We start from the raw sequence: 15,580 nt of genomic DNA, 5'->3' as shown, positions 1-15,580 counted from the left end.
AGTAAAACAAAGTTGCTGATTTATTTCTCTTTGGTTAACACAAAACACCTTGTAACTGTTTGACACAGTCGAAGTAACCGTGCAACAGGACACCAAAGAATAAAAAATGAAAGGACACAGATTCCAGTCCTTTCATACAAACACATAAAATAAATTGAAACACTGCTGACCTACAAGTAAATATTTTTTTTCTGATAAATACATGTAAGCTGAGAAATTTACAACACAGGAGAAAATTGCAGGTTGAGAGAGTCCTTGAAAATTAATTACAATACCTAGGTAGGGCAGGGCTTTTGTTTTTGTTCTTTTCTTCTCAAGTTCAAAAATATTCAAAGCAAAAAGGTATTTATTAAAAAACAATGTAGTTACATTGTTGTTTTTTTCTTAAAGCACCCCAAAATGTATTTCACTCTTAATTTCAGTGCTTCTTCACAGCAGTCTTCAAAGTGGTAAGATTTTGCTTGTATAATATTACTGTATTTTTGTATGTTTGTATATAAGATATAGCAAATTATTACTGAGGCTTACAATAAGATTTTGCTGTTTGTTTAACTTTGTTTTAAATGGATTTTTAATAGCAGCAGGAAACCTCTTGGCATTTCCTGATGAAAAAGAGAGGACAAAGAAAGTTATTAACCTTTCCCTTCAGGCTCTTGGGAAAACATTCCCAGACTTTTAACAACTTCTGATGTTCACCTGATAGTCTCGTTACCCTACTCCACGGTCCATTTTACTTAGTGCAATTGCTTAAACAATCTAGTCACTAGGACTTGTAAAACCAGGCTCTCATTCCACAGACTTTTCTCAGAACAATATTTGGATGAGTTACTGGTAATCACCCAATTAGCTCACAATACTAATCTCAGATGCTCAGAGTAAATGACACTCAGCAGATAGCTTTGATGGATAACTTCTAAAGATATGACTCATCAGACTTCTCTTCCGAAGATTGTGTTAGCTTGAGTTATTTCATTAATCCTTCTCTGATTTAATTCTCTTGCCTGAAGCACTCTTATGCTGCAGTTCAGTGTTGACATACAGATCACAAACAACAGAATTTCCATTTGCTGAATTCAGTTGCATACTATAGTTAACTGGTAATACATTGTGTACTGGGCCATGCCTAATAATATTTGCAGAACAGTAAGCAAATAACTGTAACTCACTTTTTGTATTTGAAGTAATGTTCAGCAATTTGTTCATCCCAGACAATTTTCGGTTTGTGCTCCTTCAAGGTTTCAATGTACCTACAAATTAAAAACATAGATATGGAATTAACTTTTTTAAAAAGCAGTTATGAAATTAAATAGCAGGCAATTCTAAAAAGCAGCTTTACCATGCTTAGATGCTGAACACTGTATCAAAATGTTCTTGCTTACAAATAATTTTCTCAGTCACTTTTCCAATTTGCCATGTTTGCATTTATAAGCTTTTTTATTTAAGCAGTGAATGAATTAACATTCATCAGATAAGAAGATGAAGACTGTTCTTCAATATTTCTACGGTCTAATTCTTATATATGAAAGCATAGGAACTGAAGTCATTCCTAGGCTGTACCTAATTAGGTAGTATGAGGCTAATCAATGCACTTCATTATAAGCCACTATTATGTGATCAGAAAAGCTGTCCGATAAAAGGGGCTTAGTTAATGTTCTAAGAACAAAATAAAAAATTATAGAGCTTGTTTAAAAGGAAAAGTTACTGTTAAGCCACCTTTAGCAAAATTTTCTTCACCACTATCTTCTCGGCATTATTTTCTTGCACGGATATTTTGTATGGGGAATAATCTACCTCATATCTACTTGGCATAAAGTGAAAACTGAAAATTACTTGTATGCAAAAACTGCGTAAGCAACTAGTGCAGAATAGTTAGTTAGTATGTTGTAAGCCGATGTTCTTCGTTCCCAGCATCATCTCAGTGCAGAGACAGTGTCTCCTTATGTCTGCATCTTCGACTGCACAATGGAAACAATGCCGCTTGCTGCCTCATGGAAGTACACCAGAAGATGGCAAGCTACAAACGAGAGACCACAGCAGCATCACAGCCTCTAGCACATGTTCTTCCACCTCTTCTGCAGCATTGTAACCTGCAGCTTTGGCCAGCAAGAAGGCTGAATTAACTCTGCTGACAACTTTCTTGACTACACATTAGGGGATTTATCTGGCCACAGTCACTGGTTTCTTTTTTCCTCTTGAGGATTGTAATATCATAATATAATATAAAATAATAATAATAATGATGTAATATAATTATATAATATAAAATAATTTATATAATAATATAATATAAAATAATAATTTGAATCTGAACTTCTGTTAGCAGTTGTCCATCTGTATGATGATTACGTAAAGCAATCAAAAGCAAACATGGTGGTCGTAAGGTAGCATTAAAGATCTTTTTTCCATTAAGAAAGTTTCTAGAAAACCTAATAAAACTATACCTTTCAGAATATGTCTCATTTTTGCAATAACATCTATGTTCATGACAGGATTTGCAGGGAGAAATTTGCCTTCAAATCTTATTTGAAATTTCTCCCTCCTAAGATGCTATAAATTATTTCCATCAGACACTACCCTGATCCCATCAATGCTGAAATTCCATTTCACTATATAGTTAGAGAAAGAGAGAATTTGTATTTCTCAGTTTGAAAAAGATTCATTTTCCCCTTCCTTACTAATCTACATTACTATTTGCAGAATTGCAGGGAATATTTTCCTTCTTTGCTCATTCATGTATTGGTAAATTGTCGCCTACTGCTAGAAGTATTAGAAAAGATTTTCATTTCATATTTAGGCCAACCCAAGCATGTTATTTAAGTATCTACATAAGCAAACAAATGGTAGCAGATATTGCACTATTTCTCAATACACACATACCCAGAAACAATATACCTTTTCAAATAGTGCAAGTTAAACCTTGGAACCTTCACATATCCCTTTGTAAGAAATACAGAATTGTAAGTTGTCCCACTAGACAAATATGCAAACAGATCTACTTTTGTACGTTTAAAATTTAAGGATAGCTTTTAACACCTTGCCCCATTCCAGTACGGTGACTTCAGTAATGACAGAAGCTAACCTTTGTGCAGAATGGAAAACGAGATGTTACAGCCCAGAGTTATCAGCCAAGGCATCCTGGCACACAGTTTTCTTCCTCAACACATTACCTCACATGGGAAGTTCTCACTTCTGTTGCTAAAAATCCCAACACGATTAAAGAATACGCAACATACATATGAACAAGCTTTAAAATTAGAAATGTAACTTGCAGCAATTATTATAGCCTATTACATGTAAGTTATGTTGTTATTTTAAAGTTGTTCAGGCATGCACTTCATTTAATGAGAACCCATCCTGACCATGCACAGAGAATTTATCTCCCTTTCTCCTGCCTCTGGGCATTTATCAACATAGTATGTAAGAGAAAAAGTGAATGAATTCATCTTCAAATCACATCCATGGGGATGACACTAGCTCCAAGCTTGACTTTTGGAAAAAATTAATATTAAGCCCAAAACTGTCACTATCATCCAATAATTTTGGGGGTCTGACTTGAAATGCATTAACTTTTTTTTAAATTGTCTCTGTTAAGGACAACAAAAATTCAAAGTACAATGTTCAAAACAGGGAACTCCCATTTACTTTGATTGCAACTGTGTGCAGACATCTTCCAGATGTGCCATATCTCATTATCTCTGGCCTATCCTACTATGTGTATCATAAGAAGGGTTGCTCTGTAAAACTGCAGCGCACATATTACAGTACACTTGCTTGAATCACAGTAATGCTATCAGACACTCTTAACATATTATGTCCTAGCTGAGGTGGTACTTGACTCAACAAACATTTGACATCTAGTTATTTCTTAAAAAATAATGGATTTCAAAGAGCAATCTTCCATCACGCTGAACCAGACAAGCATGGGATATCGGCATGCCTGGGACAGAAGAGATCCAGTTTCATTTCCAGGTTCTGAAAGAGGGAAAGGGATGGGCAGGGAGCTCATCACAAACAGCCTTCCTTTTTCTCTCCACCTCTCGCCTCACTCCTCTTCTTTCTTGTATTCATTGCTTTTTTCTCCTCCTCTCTTTCTAATCTCTCCCTTTTTCTACTGCTACTTTCATGTTCCTTCAGGCTAATTTATTTTCTTCCTTGTCCATCAGCTCTTAACTTACTAGACTTCTTTTACCAAGCTGTTTCAGCAGCTAGGGTATGATAAAGACGGAAAACCTCAACTGCCTTGCACTACCCATTTCCCAGGAAGCTGTGACCAATGACAGAGGAAGTCATGCTCAGTTTCTCCGCTCCTGGCCTGAAGCAAGGTCAGCACAGATGAAGCACCTGGTGTGCTGATGCTTCTAATGAAGCTCCAGTGCAGAATTTCATTGGATTCATCTCTATCAAGCCTCATTTCACCCCCCAGCCACCTTCATACCTGGTTTAAAGCCCTCTTGATGAGCCCTGCCAGCTCCCGGGCTAGAGTCCGTTTCCCCCTTTAAGATAGGTGGGACCCATCTGCAGCCATCAGGCCGAGTAGCGAGTAAACATCCCCATGATCAAAAAAAAAACCACAAATTCCTGCGATGGCACCAGCCTCTCAGCCATGTCTTGATCAGCCAGGCTTTCCAGGTGCACTCAGTATCCTTCCCCACCCCTGAAGGGACAGAGGAAAACACCACCTGTGCACCCATTCAATTCAGTAACTGCCCCAATCCCCTGAAGTCCTTTATGATAGCCTTCAGGCTTCTCTCAGCAATTTTATTGCTGCCAGCCTGAATTATCACTATGGGGTAATAATCGAAGGGGCAAACAAGGCCAGGAAGGTTCCTGGTAACATCCCTGACCTGGGCCCCCGGGAGGCAGCAGACTTCCCCATGGGTAGGGTCTGGCCGACATACGGGGCCCTCTGTTCCCCTCAGAAGGGAGTGACCTACGACCATTACCCTTCTTTCCTTCTTGGTGGAGGCAGTCTCGAGGTGTGCAGTTGACTTCCTTGCCCTAGACAGCCTACTGTATGGACTTTCCCCCACATCCCCATCACCGTGTCCCTCGAGCTCCCAGGCTTCAAACCTATTGTGTAAAGGCACCTGGTGAAGCAAGGCAGGTAGGGAGGGGGCTCACCTGTGACGCCAAGCAGGGACCTGTTTCCATTCCTCTCCATCTCTCAGGTCCCCTCCCTCTGCCTGACAGCAACAGGGCAGGAGGTCCCCCACTATTTGGGGTGTGTCATGCCAGTGCCTTTCTCTCAGGCACAGCAAGGAGTGACTCCGCAGGCCTAATTCCTGCTCACACTCACTGATAGCCCTTGTCCTCTGCACCTCCTCCTTGAGCTCCTCCACCAGGCTGATCAGCTCCTCCACCTGCCCACACCTCACGCTGGCAGCATCTCTGTCACCCTCCGATGGCAGCAACAGGCTCAGGCACCCCCTGCAGCCAGAGACCTGAACAGCCGCATTTTGGGGCAAGCACTCAGACTGGGTGGCCACAGTCCTTTTGGCGAGCGCTTGCCGCCTGGTGGTAACCATGGCTGGGTTTGCTGCCTGGGAAGCAGCCAGTATGTGTCTTACTGCAAGTACAGAAGAAAACACAAATGTTACAGCCTTTCTGTGCATACAGGCTTACATGTTCGTGGCGCCTCTTATTCTCATTTAACTTCACAGAAATTTTATAAAGAAAAAGCCCTGAGAGCTTACTCAGTAGTGAAGCTGGCAAATTACCCTAGGGAACTGCAAGTAGAGCTGGAAGTACCCTAATGCTATCTTTTCTCAGTATAACCCAAATGGTTCTCCTTTATAAAAAGGAAAACAGAGTTATATATGGATTGGAGAATAGAAGCAATCACGTATGAGGCAGAAAAAGGTGCAAATGTTTATGTATTTAAGGTTTTGACTCCAACTGGCACATACAAGAGGAACATATGAAAATTTCTTTAAAGAAAACAAGACCTTTATTTGTAACCCAATAAATATTTCCCAGACAACACAGACATACCAGATTGAGGCAGAAGGTTTGCATATCTGTTTGGATACCTTTGATAACATTCTGCTGTTCAGCAGTTCTGTTTTATTTTGCAGTGATACAGATATAATATTTTTGTTCTTATACTCTGTTCTTTGAGATGCTTAGGTGAGGCTACAAAACATGAACTTTTTTCATTGCCAATTGTTTATGATAACAGCTAGTTACTAAGTCACTGTTTGTTATATGCATTCACTTTGGGTATTTTCTATCAGAAATCTTTGTTGGGCTGACCACAAACAAAATCTCAACTTCCTAGCTGAAGTATCAGACAATATTTCCCTTTGTATTTGTTCAGTTAGCTGTGGATTTTTCTTTCCAATTTATCCAACCTAACACATGACAGATGTGTTAGGGGTTTATAGTATTTATAGAGGTTTGGTTGTAGCAGCCGTTGCTATCTTGCAAGAATGAGTTCCTTGCCTCTAAAAGCCTGTTACATTGTCTGGACATCTCTTTCTGCTCTAGCCAAAGGGCACCGTCCTGTCAGGCAGAAGTTAATGGTAGAAGAGTTTACTATGCTAGAACAACAAGCAGGATTCAGGCAACCTTACAGAAATACAATTCCACAACAGAACTGAACGTAATAAGGCATACAGTTACAGACTAGCTCACAGAACAACTCTATTTAATCATGTTTTAAGAAGTTTAGTTTGACTATTAGCTAGAGGATTTATATGTTTGTTTTACGAACTCAGTACATTGCTCAAGTCTTCACTAAATCATCTTCATTTAGTCTTGACTGTCTTTGCACACATTTTTTAAAAATGCGACTATTCAACAAAAGTGCGATGTTGTCTATGGTATTCATCATGGAATTATCACCAAGTAGGCACGCAACCTAAGAACGAACCAAGACGAACAAAGAGTAACAGAATTCTCTCTCAAATTAGGAAACGGCTCACCTCGAGGTTAACACAATTCTGCTTCTAACTTACTTCTGTTATGAACTACACCAGACAGACCTCTCATTATGCACTCACTTCTAAGCAAGCATCTTCTCCCTCCTCACAGTTTTAAGTTGAAATTAAGAGAAAAAAAGAGAAAAAAATAGCAGATGTGTAAAACAGTCTAATGTGAATCATTTAATAATTTAAAAGTTGATCTGAAGTAGATCCTCCCCTCTCTCACACTTCCTATTTCATAATTAAAAATGTTTTCATTAGCTATCATAACTGTCTCTGCTGTACATCAGGGACAACTTGAAAAGCCTGCTTTAAAGCAGATTGTCAGACTACATTTTGCAGATGTAAAACGCACCACACTGTGAAAGCAAACTGATTTTCCTCCAAACTCTGCCCATCCACCATCAACAACATATACCAACAAATCACAGATAATATTAAACCTAAAATAAGTCCTACAGGACACACCAATGGCAATTGCCCAGAAAAAGAAAAAAAAAAAAAAGGAAAACCCTTTTCCTAAATGTGTTTGAAAACTTAGTTATATTACTTGTGAAAAGACAATTTCAATAAAATGTGTAGCACTGATGTGTCAACAGCAGTACTTATTACAACATATGTCAAATCACACAATCTGCACTTAGTTATTAAAATACTATATTAATTTTATATTTTGTTTTATAATCAATGTAATGTTTCAACTATTCACTATGATACTAGAAAAAGGCAGGAGGAGGAGATCTCATTTTTACTAAACTCCAGTTGCAAAAGTATTACAATAAACATGTATGAAAGAGAATATTCAGCAAAAATACTTTGTCAGCAAAGTATGTGACCTTCTTGTAGGATGTCAACTTTTAAGAAAAGAACTTCCCTCATTCTGAAAATGAGAAAATCATGGTTTTCCCACTTTTTAATTTACTTTTTTTAAATCCCTTGCCTCATTAGGCTCTCTGTATATATATTTGTATATAAATACATTTGGGGTTTCTTTATTATTTATTATTATTATTACTTTTCTCTCTCTGGACAGGATTTGTAATCTGGATCTTTTGTGGCATATGGAAAAAAAAAAAGACAGTGTAGAGATCTGTATTAAACTGAAATCTGTCTAGGTGTCTCCACTACATGGAAAACTGCACTGGAAAAATAACCCTCTTTTCAGGACAAGCCTCAGACTACCAATGCTGTTTCAGAATGATTATACCTGAAGATGCTACAGTGAAATGACAGAATTTGCTTTGAGCACAGTGAAAGCATTGCTTACTCCTACCACACCAAGGTATTCTCCACCATAATCCAGGATGAGAATCATCTCAACATCAAACATTTGAGCACATGAATTTCAGTTAGAGATGAGGAAGAGTAAATGGAAGACTAATTAAATTATACTGAATAATAAATAAATGATCTTGCTGTCAAAAATATACATAATGCTTAAGTTACATAACAAGCATCTACTACGTTGAAGAGAAGAAGCTGAGTCACGGCAATGTTATTCTTACAGAATTCTGAAATACTTATAAAGTGCTTCCAGGCTTCCAAGACAATGGCACATCTAAAGGAGAACTGAAAATATGTATTGTTGAGAAGCCAATAGGTGACTTTTTTTTCGGAACCACTACACTGATATTACTGCAGCTTAATGTCCATCCTTTGTAGATGAAACATGGGTCCTAATAAATTGTTAGGTGATGTATATAACAGTAGAAAAACTAGTCCTTGCTAGACTGGACAACATAAATATAGAAGCTCTACTCCACCTCATCCAATAGTCTGGCTTACTACAGTCTTAGACATGACACCGCAGTCTTAGACATGACACCGTCTCTCTGGTTAAAAACTACTGCTCAACATAATAAAAATTAATGCTTGCTTATCCCTGCGGGCTTGTTTCAAGAATCAGCAGGTTAATCATAAAAAGAAGTCTTTGAAGATAAAAAATACTAGTTTAAGGGCACATATTTTGAAATGCTTAAGTAACCCTCAAGTGAGGTTGAAGCATTTTCAGATACAGTACTCTAAATACAACACTGTGCTCCGTTCCTCCAAGAACTGGTATTATACACAATGCACGTGAAAAAGTGAGGCTGTCAATTCCTGGATGTGAAACTGAATAAAATACAGATATACTAATATATCTACTGTTCAGCTTCAGCTGTAAATAAGAAAAACTAAAACTATGCTAGTTTTGTTGCATGGCAAGGTTGTTGTTTTGTTTTGTTTTGTTTTTTAATAAATAAATACAAAATTAAAAGCTTTCTGGATTACCCTCTTGCTTAAAACATGCAAATCTGCTATATTTATACAGTGCTACACAGATCGCTATAAAAACTCTTTATACTGAGTTTGGAGCCTGGTTCCTGGCAGATTTCGATGATTTTAATTCAGTGTATAGGAGATGTATTTTGATCAACTCCACCTATGACTGAATGAAGGTTGAGCGCACAGGCACTTTGATATCCCAAATTCTTCCATGCCTGATTTAAAACTGCAGAAAGAACAAAATTACATTTCTTTTCCATCCTCACCTAAAAGGTCAGATCTTTCAAATGCCAGTGAACATCCTGACTAACTCTTCCAGTTGCTTCTTGCATTTCTCCTCAGCCACACCTGAATTAAAACCACCCCAACACAAACTCAGGGTGACCAGCAGCATCACCCAGAAGATTTAACAACCACAAAAGCCAGCAGGAGCATCTTTCCCTCACCCTGTGTCAGCTAAGGAGCAGTGAAGTTGTTCCAAGCCCCCATCCCAGCCCTGGCTAACCTGGAGCTGGGGTTCTGTGGTTGCCAGGAGGCCTGAGCCAAGTAGGTGGTCAAACCCACCATTTCCTCAGCCCTGGCTGAGAAAGATGGGTGAGAGCTGAGCCCCCTGCAGGGTATAGCTGCAGAAAGGTTACGCTTGGTAGCAAAGAAGAATGAAAGGGAACGTACGTTGGGTGCAAGCAGCAGAAGGCACAAAGGGTGGGAGAAGGATGCTGTGACTGCAGGTGAAGACCTGATAGCAGTGTAGCTACCAGATGACCTTCTCTGGTCAGGCAGAGTGCAAAACTCACAGGCTGCAGGACTCTGGGTATATAAAACTGATCCAGGCCAGCAATGGCCTTAGGAGAGAAATGTTGTCTCTGTTCTCTCTCCAGAAATAGTTTAGGCCAAACAGAAGCAGTGTTACTTGCAAGGAAACAGAACTTCATGTGATGAACAAACCTATCTACAGTAGGGGAGCACAGCAAGAAATCCTATCCGCTACTGGATTTCATCTACTTCAAAAGATGCTGGGAATGAGATGCTCCACTTTGAGGAGCCTCAAAATAAGAGTGTTTAGATTCCTTCACTGTCATTCATGCCAGGCCTGACATTTCCACCATCAGTATTTCTGCCTGTTCCAACCTGGCCTTACTATTAGTGGGTTTTCAGTAAAACATGACCTGTGAAGGCAAAGTTGATAGAAAATGCTAAAGCATGGACATGGTCGAGTTGTTTAACAGCTCTCTCCCTTCAAAGCAGTGGGAACATTCATATCCTTCATATCCCTTGAAGGCAGCCTCTGCTTCAATGGCCCTGTACTCTGTATTTAGGGTGTGCTTCACTTTTATGCTATAGGAAAGGCAGCTCTAGAGGCAAGAAGGCAGCATTCCCCACTGCCCTTTGCACCTTTGCTAATCCCGAGCCTGCTGAATGTATCAAATTAAATGCTCCTGAGAACACTTTTAACTTCAGCCCAGCAAACAAATTCATGGCAGCATTTGCCCCATCAGGTACACAGTTCTCAGAGCCCTAGGACTGTAATTTTGAATGATGCTATGACAAACAATGTCCACTATTTACTTGTATCCATTTTTGTTTATATGTGAAAAGTGCATAGTAAATACTTTCAAAATGCAGGAATGCTTACATATTTACTTTAAGTAAAAAAAAAAAAAAGAGAGAATTCAACTCAGTAAGATCAATTGAGATAAATTATCTAAAAGAAATATTAAAGAATTGCTAATGCTTTAAGTATCTTAGTGTGCTGCTTTAGTTTGATAATAAATTTTACCCATGGTCTCTTAAAACTAATGCATTCAAAATCTATTTAAAGTTACATTCCTAAGTGGAAGCATACTGTAATATTCTCTGACTTCTACAGGTAGCAAGGACCAAAATCTAGCAAGTTTGGCTCTTACATCTGAGGTTAACCTGCCAAATTCTCATTGCCGATAAATCTAGTTAAAATAAGACTACACTGTTTTTACATACATAGTTTTTGAAACTAATTTGCTGGAATGTCAGTTAAATTTTGGTATTTCAACCTAGCTCTCACAAAACCGAAAAATGTTTCTAAGGCTATTCCATGTCTTTTAAACATCACCTGTCATGCTTCAAGTCCAACCTTGCAAGAGCTGAACACTAAATGCTTTCTGTAAGATAAAAGAAACACTGTACAGCGATAGTTTTTTGGCATGAAGTAGTTACAGATGTGCAGTAATACATTTAAATGATCAAGCACAGTACAGCAAACAGTTTTACCTTCACATGAAAGAATTCATAAATTCAATTCCTGACTGCAAGGACTGTAATTAAAGAAGGCACCTATGCTAGATGAAAATCTATGGCACATCAGTAAACTGCAGTGTCCTATGAAGCTATGAACTATACACCCATTTCCAGTTTTGGGGACTAAGCTAAAGAATGAAGAACATTTCTGCTGACTTTCCAGTTCCTTCTTCATACTTAGCAAAGGGAGTTTTCTCCTCTCAATTGACCATATTTTAGTCACAGCTATATAGAGTTATTTAGGATTCACACCAACAGAACTACTACATGACCTTCAGCCTTTGTTTTTTGAAAAGACAGAACAATGACAAATTCATGGAAACGATTATTAGTCTCTCATAAATGATGCAAATCTCACAGGGTTAGTACATTTTAAACAGGCCTTAGAATAATCTGGATGGCACTCTTGAATTGGAAATGGACTATGAAGTAATAAAACTATATTTTATCCAATTAGAGTGGAGATTTATGACTTTTTAAGAAGTTACCTTCATCAGGGCAGTTAAATACTTGAGAACAGGGAATTTAAATCTCCTGATATTTAGTTAAACTAACACTAATTCATGTGGCAGTATTAAAAGAAAACCCGGCACTTTGCACCATGAAAAAGCAGAACATCTTCCATATCTTTGCAGTAAGCCAGACAAATATTTGTGTATTTGTATTTGTTCAGTTTCTGCCAGAAAAAACATATCTGTGCTTCCTGCTAAGATATGTTAAGATTATTTTTTAAATCAAAGAACAGTATGTGTATATTTATTCAAAATGATTTCCAAAAGAACTGTTACTTAAATCAAATGGCAACATTTGGAGCACAAATCAAGGGACAAAATGATGGTCATACTTTTTTTTCCCCTTAAATGAACTGGAAACTTCAAAATGGAATATTGTCTTACCTCTAACAAGTATGTGTATATATATACTTTTTATCTTTAAATGAAGCAGCCTGATTTTTCACATTAGCCGTAACTGCAGTCTTCTATCAGGTATATAGCACTCTGGACACAAAGAATCTTTGGTTTTCTGAAGAAATTGCTGATAGAAGAACAGCGTTAACGGGAATTATACTCATAGCATCTGTGGGCTTTGTGTACATTCTAAGATTTTGTTACTGCCTGAGGAAGTTAGAAAGATACATCTTTTTGCCATGTTTGAACAATAAAAGTTTGTGTTCTGCAAATATTTGAGCGAATTCAAGACAGTAAGTGTTCACAATTAATCTGATTACACCGCCAAAGGTAAAACAGTATGGCATGTTTGTAGCTGAAGTGGTTCCACATGCAAATATGTGAAATTGCAATAAGGCTTTCAAAATACTAGCACTTTGCATTCCCTATACAGTCATCCAACACATGGAGTAATCACCAGTGCAGCTGTGCAATTAATGTAAGAAGAAAGTCCTTAAAACAGCTACTAATTGTAAATCTGAACAAGTTAAACATTAACAAACACAGTGATATGTATGTAACAGAAGGCCAAACTATAAAGACCAAAGTAAAGTTAAAGAGCAGAAACTCCTGCAAGGCACTGATTAATAAAAGCATAGTGGAAGAAAGACTAATAAAGCAGGGAATGAAGAAATACTGTTTTTGTTTGTTTAAAAAAAAAGCAGAATATAGAAAAAAATCTTGGGCAGACAAAGGTTATTGCTTTTCCCTTTTGCTTCAGCTTTCATCAGTGAACATATTTTTTTTTCAAAGTCATAAAAAGCATTTGATTGTGTTAGTTGAAACATGGATTCCATTGAATTAAGTCTGGTAAGATACTAAATAGGTTCACCGCCACAAATAAGTCAACTTTTCTACCTTGAGGGAGGCCTGAAGGGAAAAGCAAAGCTTTCCTTCTCATCGCAAAGAGCCATTTCAAAACCATATGGCAGAGGTGCCATGTGGGAATAACTCCCTGTGCTCCACATACCTAATTATCACAAGCTCCTGCTATAGTCATATATCCAGAGAAGAGGTATGAATGACCTTGTTAAGTAAAGAAAACATAAAACGAAGATGAGAGCTAAGCTAGAAGATGAAGAGAAACAGATGGGACTGTCAACTGTAAAACTGCAAAGCCCTATGATATAAGAACATGAACAACATGGAGAACAGTGCCTGCATTAGAGGAAAAAGTTCCAGCTGAAATCACTGGAAGATTTACTGACCTATCTTTGGGATTGCCAATGCTTTTGCTGGGTATTTTAATTCTTTTACATTAGGTGGAAGGATGTAATCCACTGCAGCTATTGCAATAGACCTGAGTACTGCCTTACACACATTGCAGTCTACAAATGCAGCCTTTGCACCTCTTCAGAAGCTCTTTTATTTCAGTCATCCCACTCAAGATGGCTGTTTTCTTTTCAAATCCAGGAGTCCTGAGGATATATAAAAGATACCTCCTCAGAATATGAAAAGGCAGGTTCTTGGCTTTTCAATAAGCTCTGATTCCATAACTGGTATCAGTTGATGATTGGCTTTTGATCAGTTTTCTGATTGATTTTGTCACTTGCTGAACTGAAATCCCAAACACTATGTTGTGAGTAATCTTTTTTCCTCCAAAACTCTACATCTGTGGATTATGATGATTGCTATCTTTGATCAAATGCTCAAAAAGTTTCCATACAGAGGGCAATACTTGGAAAAACAAAAAAAAAACACAGTAGCATTCAACTGAGAGCCTAAACCCTAACAGAGTAACACAGTGGAAAGGCCAAACCAGATTTTACTGGGCCCTTTGCCCATGTGGTTATCAAGTCAAGGAAGGTCTAAATGTATCATACATGTTATAGGTTTCAGAAGCTGACAAGAAGAGATGAAGAAAAAGGAGAAAAGGGGGGCGAGGGAGGGGGCAAGGGCTGGTTTTTATTCTTTATTCTGAGCAAGCAAAAGCAATTCAAATATGCTGAAAACTGGTTTGAATCCTGGGGAATGAAGAGATAGATTATTAGACCTATTAATTCATATCCATGAAATACATTCCAATTACAAGTGGTTTCTGACCCTTTCTGTCCCCACAGCCATTGCAAGAACCCCTTTAATTACTTGCCTCTTTTGCAATCAGATACAATTAAGCCGTACTAATTATTTGACACAAGATATTTTAAGTATGGAAGAGTCTGACCAGTTGCTATAACAACACAACGTAATGAACTTGACTGGCAGGTATTACAGATTCATGGCTGTAATTGCTCCTCCCTTGTCATAATGGTTTTGAACTGCATCCCCACTTCCAAATCTATCATCTTCGTCGCTATTTGTTATTTTGTACCTACAGTAGAATATGAACATACTGAATATAAGCACGCTCAAAGAACTCATAAAACCATCAAATTGTCACAGCACTTCACACTTCAGGATGATTGCATAAACATCAAGCAATTAAGATAGAGGTGGGAAGGCTAGTGATTAAAATAAAGAATCCTTTTTGGAAACAAGTTCTTCCTCTGAAAGACAGAAGTCTGGGATAAGGTTATAAATTAAACTAGACAAAAGCAATACCAATCCAACCAGAAACCACGGGGATTTTGTATAATAAAACAGTGACTTCTCCCTAGCAGCAACTAAGGAGCAACTAATATTTATGCCACAATGCATAAATATTTCTTCAGAAATACTGTAACAGCTTTAACAGATGCTTAGAAAAAGGTAATTTAAGGCAGATATCAGAAAATTATAAAAACTTTGCAAGTTCTGTACATGATTCTAGATGATCTTCATTGTGTCCAAAAGGATGCCTGGTCATGAAGGGAAACGAGAGGCTAAGAAGTTACCAAGTTAACAGAAAAGCAGTTTTAAGGAAGCAAGACAAGATTGCAAAACTTCAGGAGCGCTTTGCTCTGGCTTACATCTAAAGCAAATTAAACTGTTCACTACTGAATAGTTCCAGTCAGATTCAAATTTCATTTTTAACACAATCAAAGAATGATTAACTCAAAAGGAATTCAAAAAGCTGCTCCAATGTTACAGATACGGCAATGCCATTCTGTAAAGAACTGGTTTTATAATTTTGAGTGCAGGAGGACAATACCAAAGCTTCACAGAACTAGAAATATTGTTTCATTCCAGCAAATAGATCTGTTGTTCATAATAAAATAAAAATAACATATCCAAGTTTTCTTACCTTTCCAT

General features: G+C 37.8%; 1 protein-coding gene across 11 annotated transcripts in view; it reads right to left on the bottom strand.

Moving 5' to 3' along the window:
* CHID1 (chitinase domain containing 1) overlaps nucleotides 1-15,580 on the bottom strand; it is a 115,647-nt gene that overhangs the window by 4,104 nt on the left and 95,963 nt on the right. For 8 of the 11 annotated variants that reach the window (XM_083839572.1, XM_083839570.1, XM_083839576.1 and 5 more), the window contains one exon: nucleotides 1,167-1,247. In XM_083839572.1, the coding sequence (XP_083695698.1) occupies nucleotides 1,167-1,247 (81 nt within the window). Of the gene's footprint in view, nucleotides 1-1,166 lie in introns of those variants that run through there. The other 3 variants (XR_014585444.1, XR_014585445.1, XM_083839578.1) reach the window with 3 other exon arrangements.

The sequence above is a fragment of the Anser anser genome (assembly GCF_964211835.1).
Source record: "Anser anser genome assembly, chromosome: 5".
Taxonomy (NCBI): Eukaryota; Metazoa; Chordata; class Aves; order Anseriformes; family Anatidae; genus Anser; species Anser anser.
Note: the sequence above shows the minus strand (reverse complement) of the source record. Positions and strands in the feature narration are given on the sequence as shown.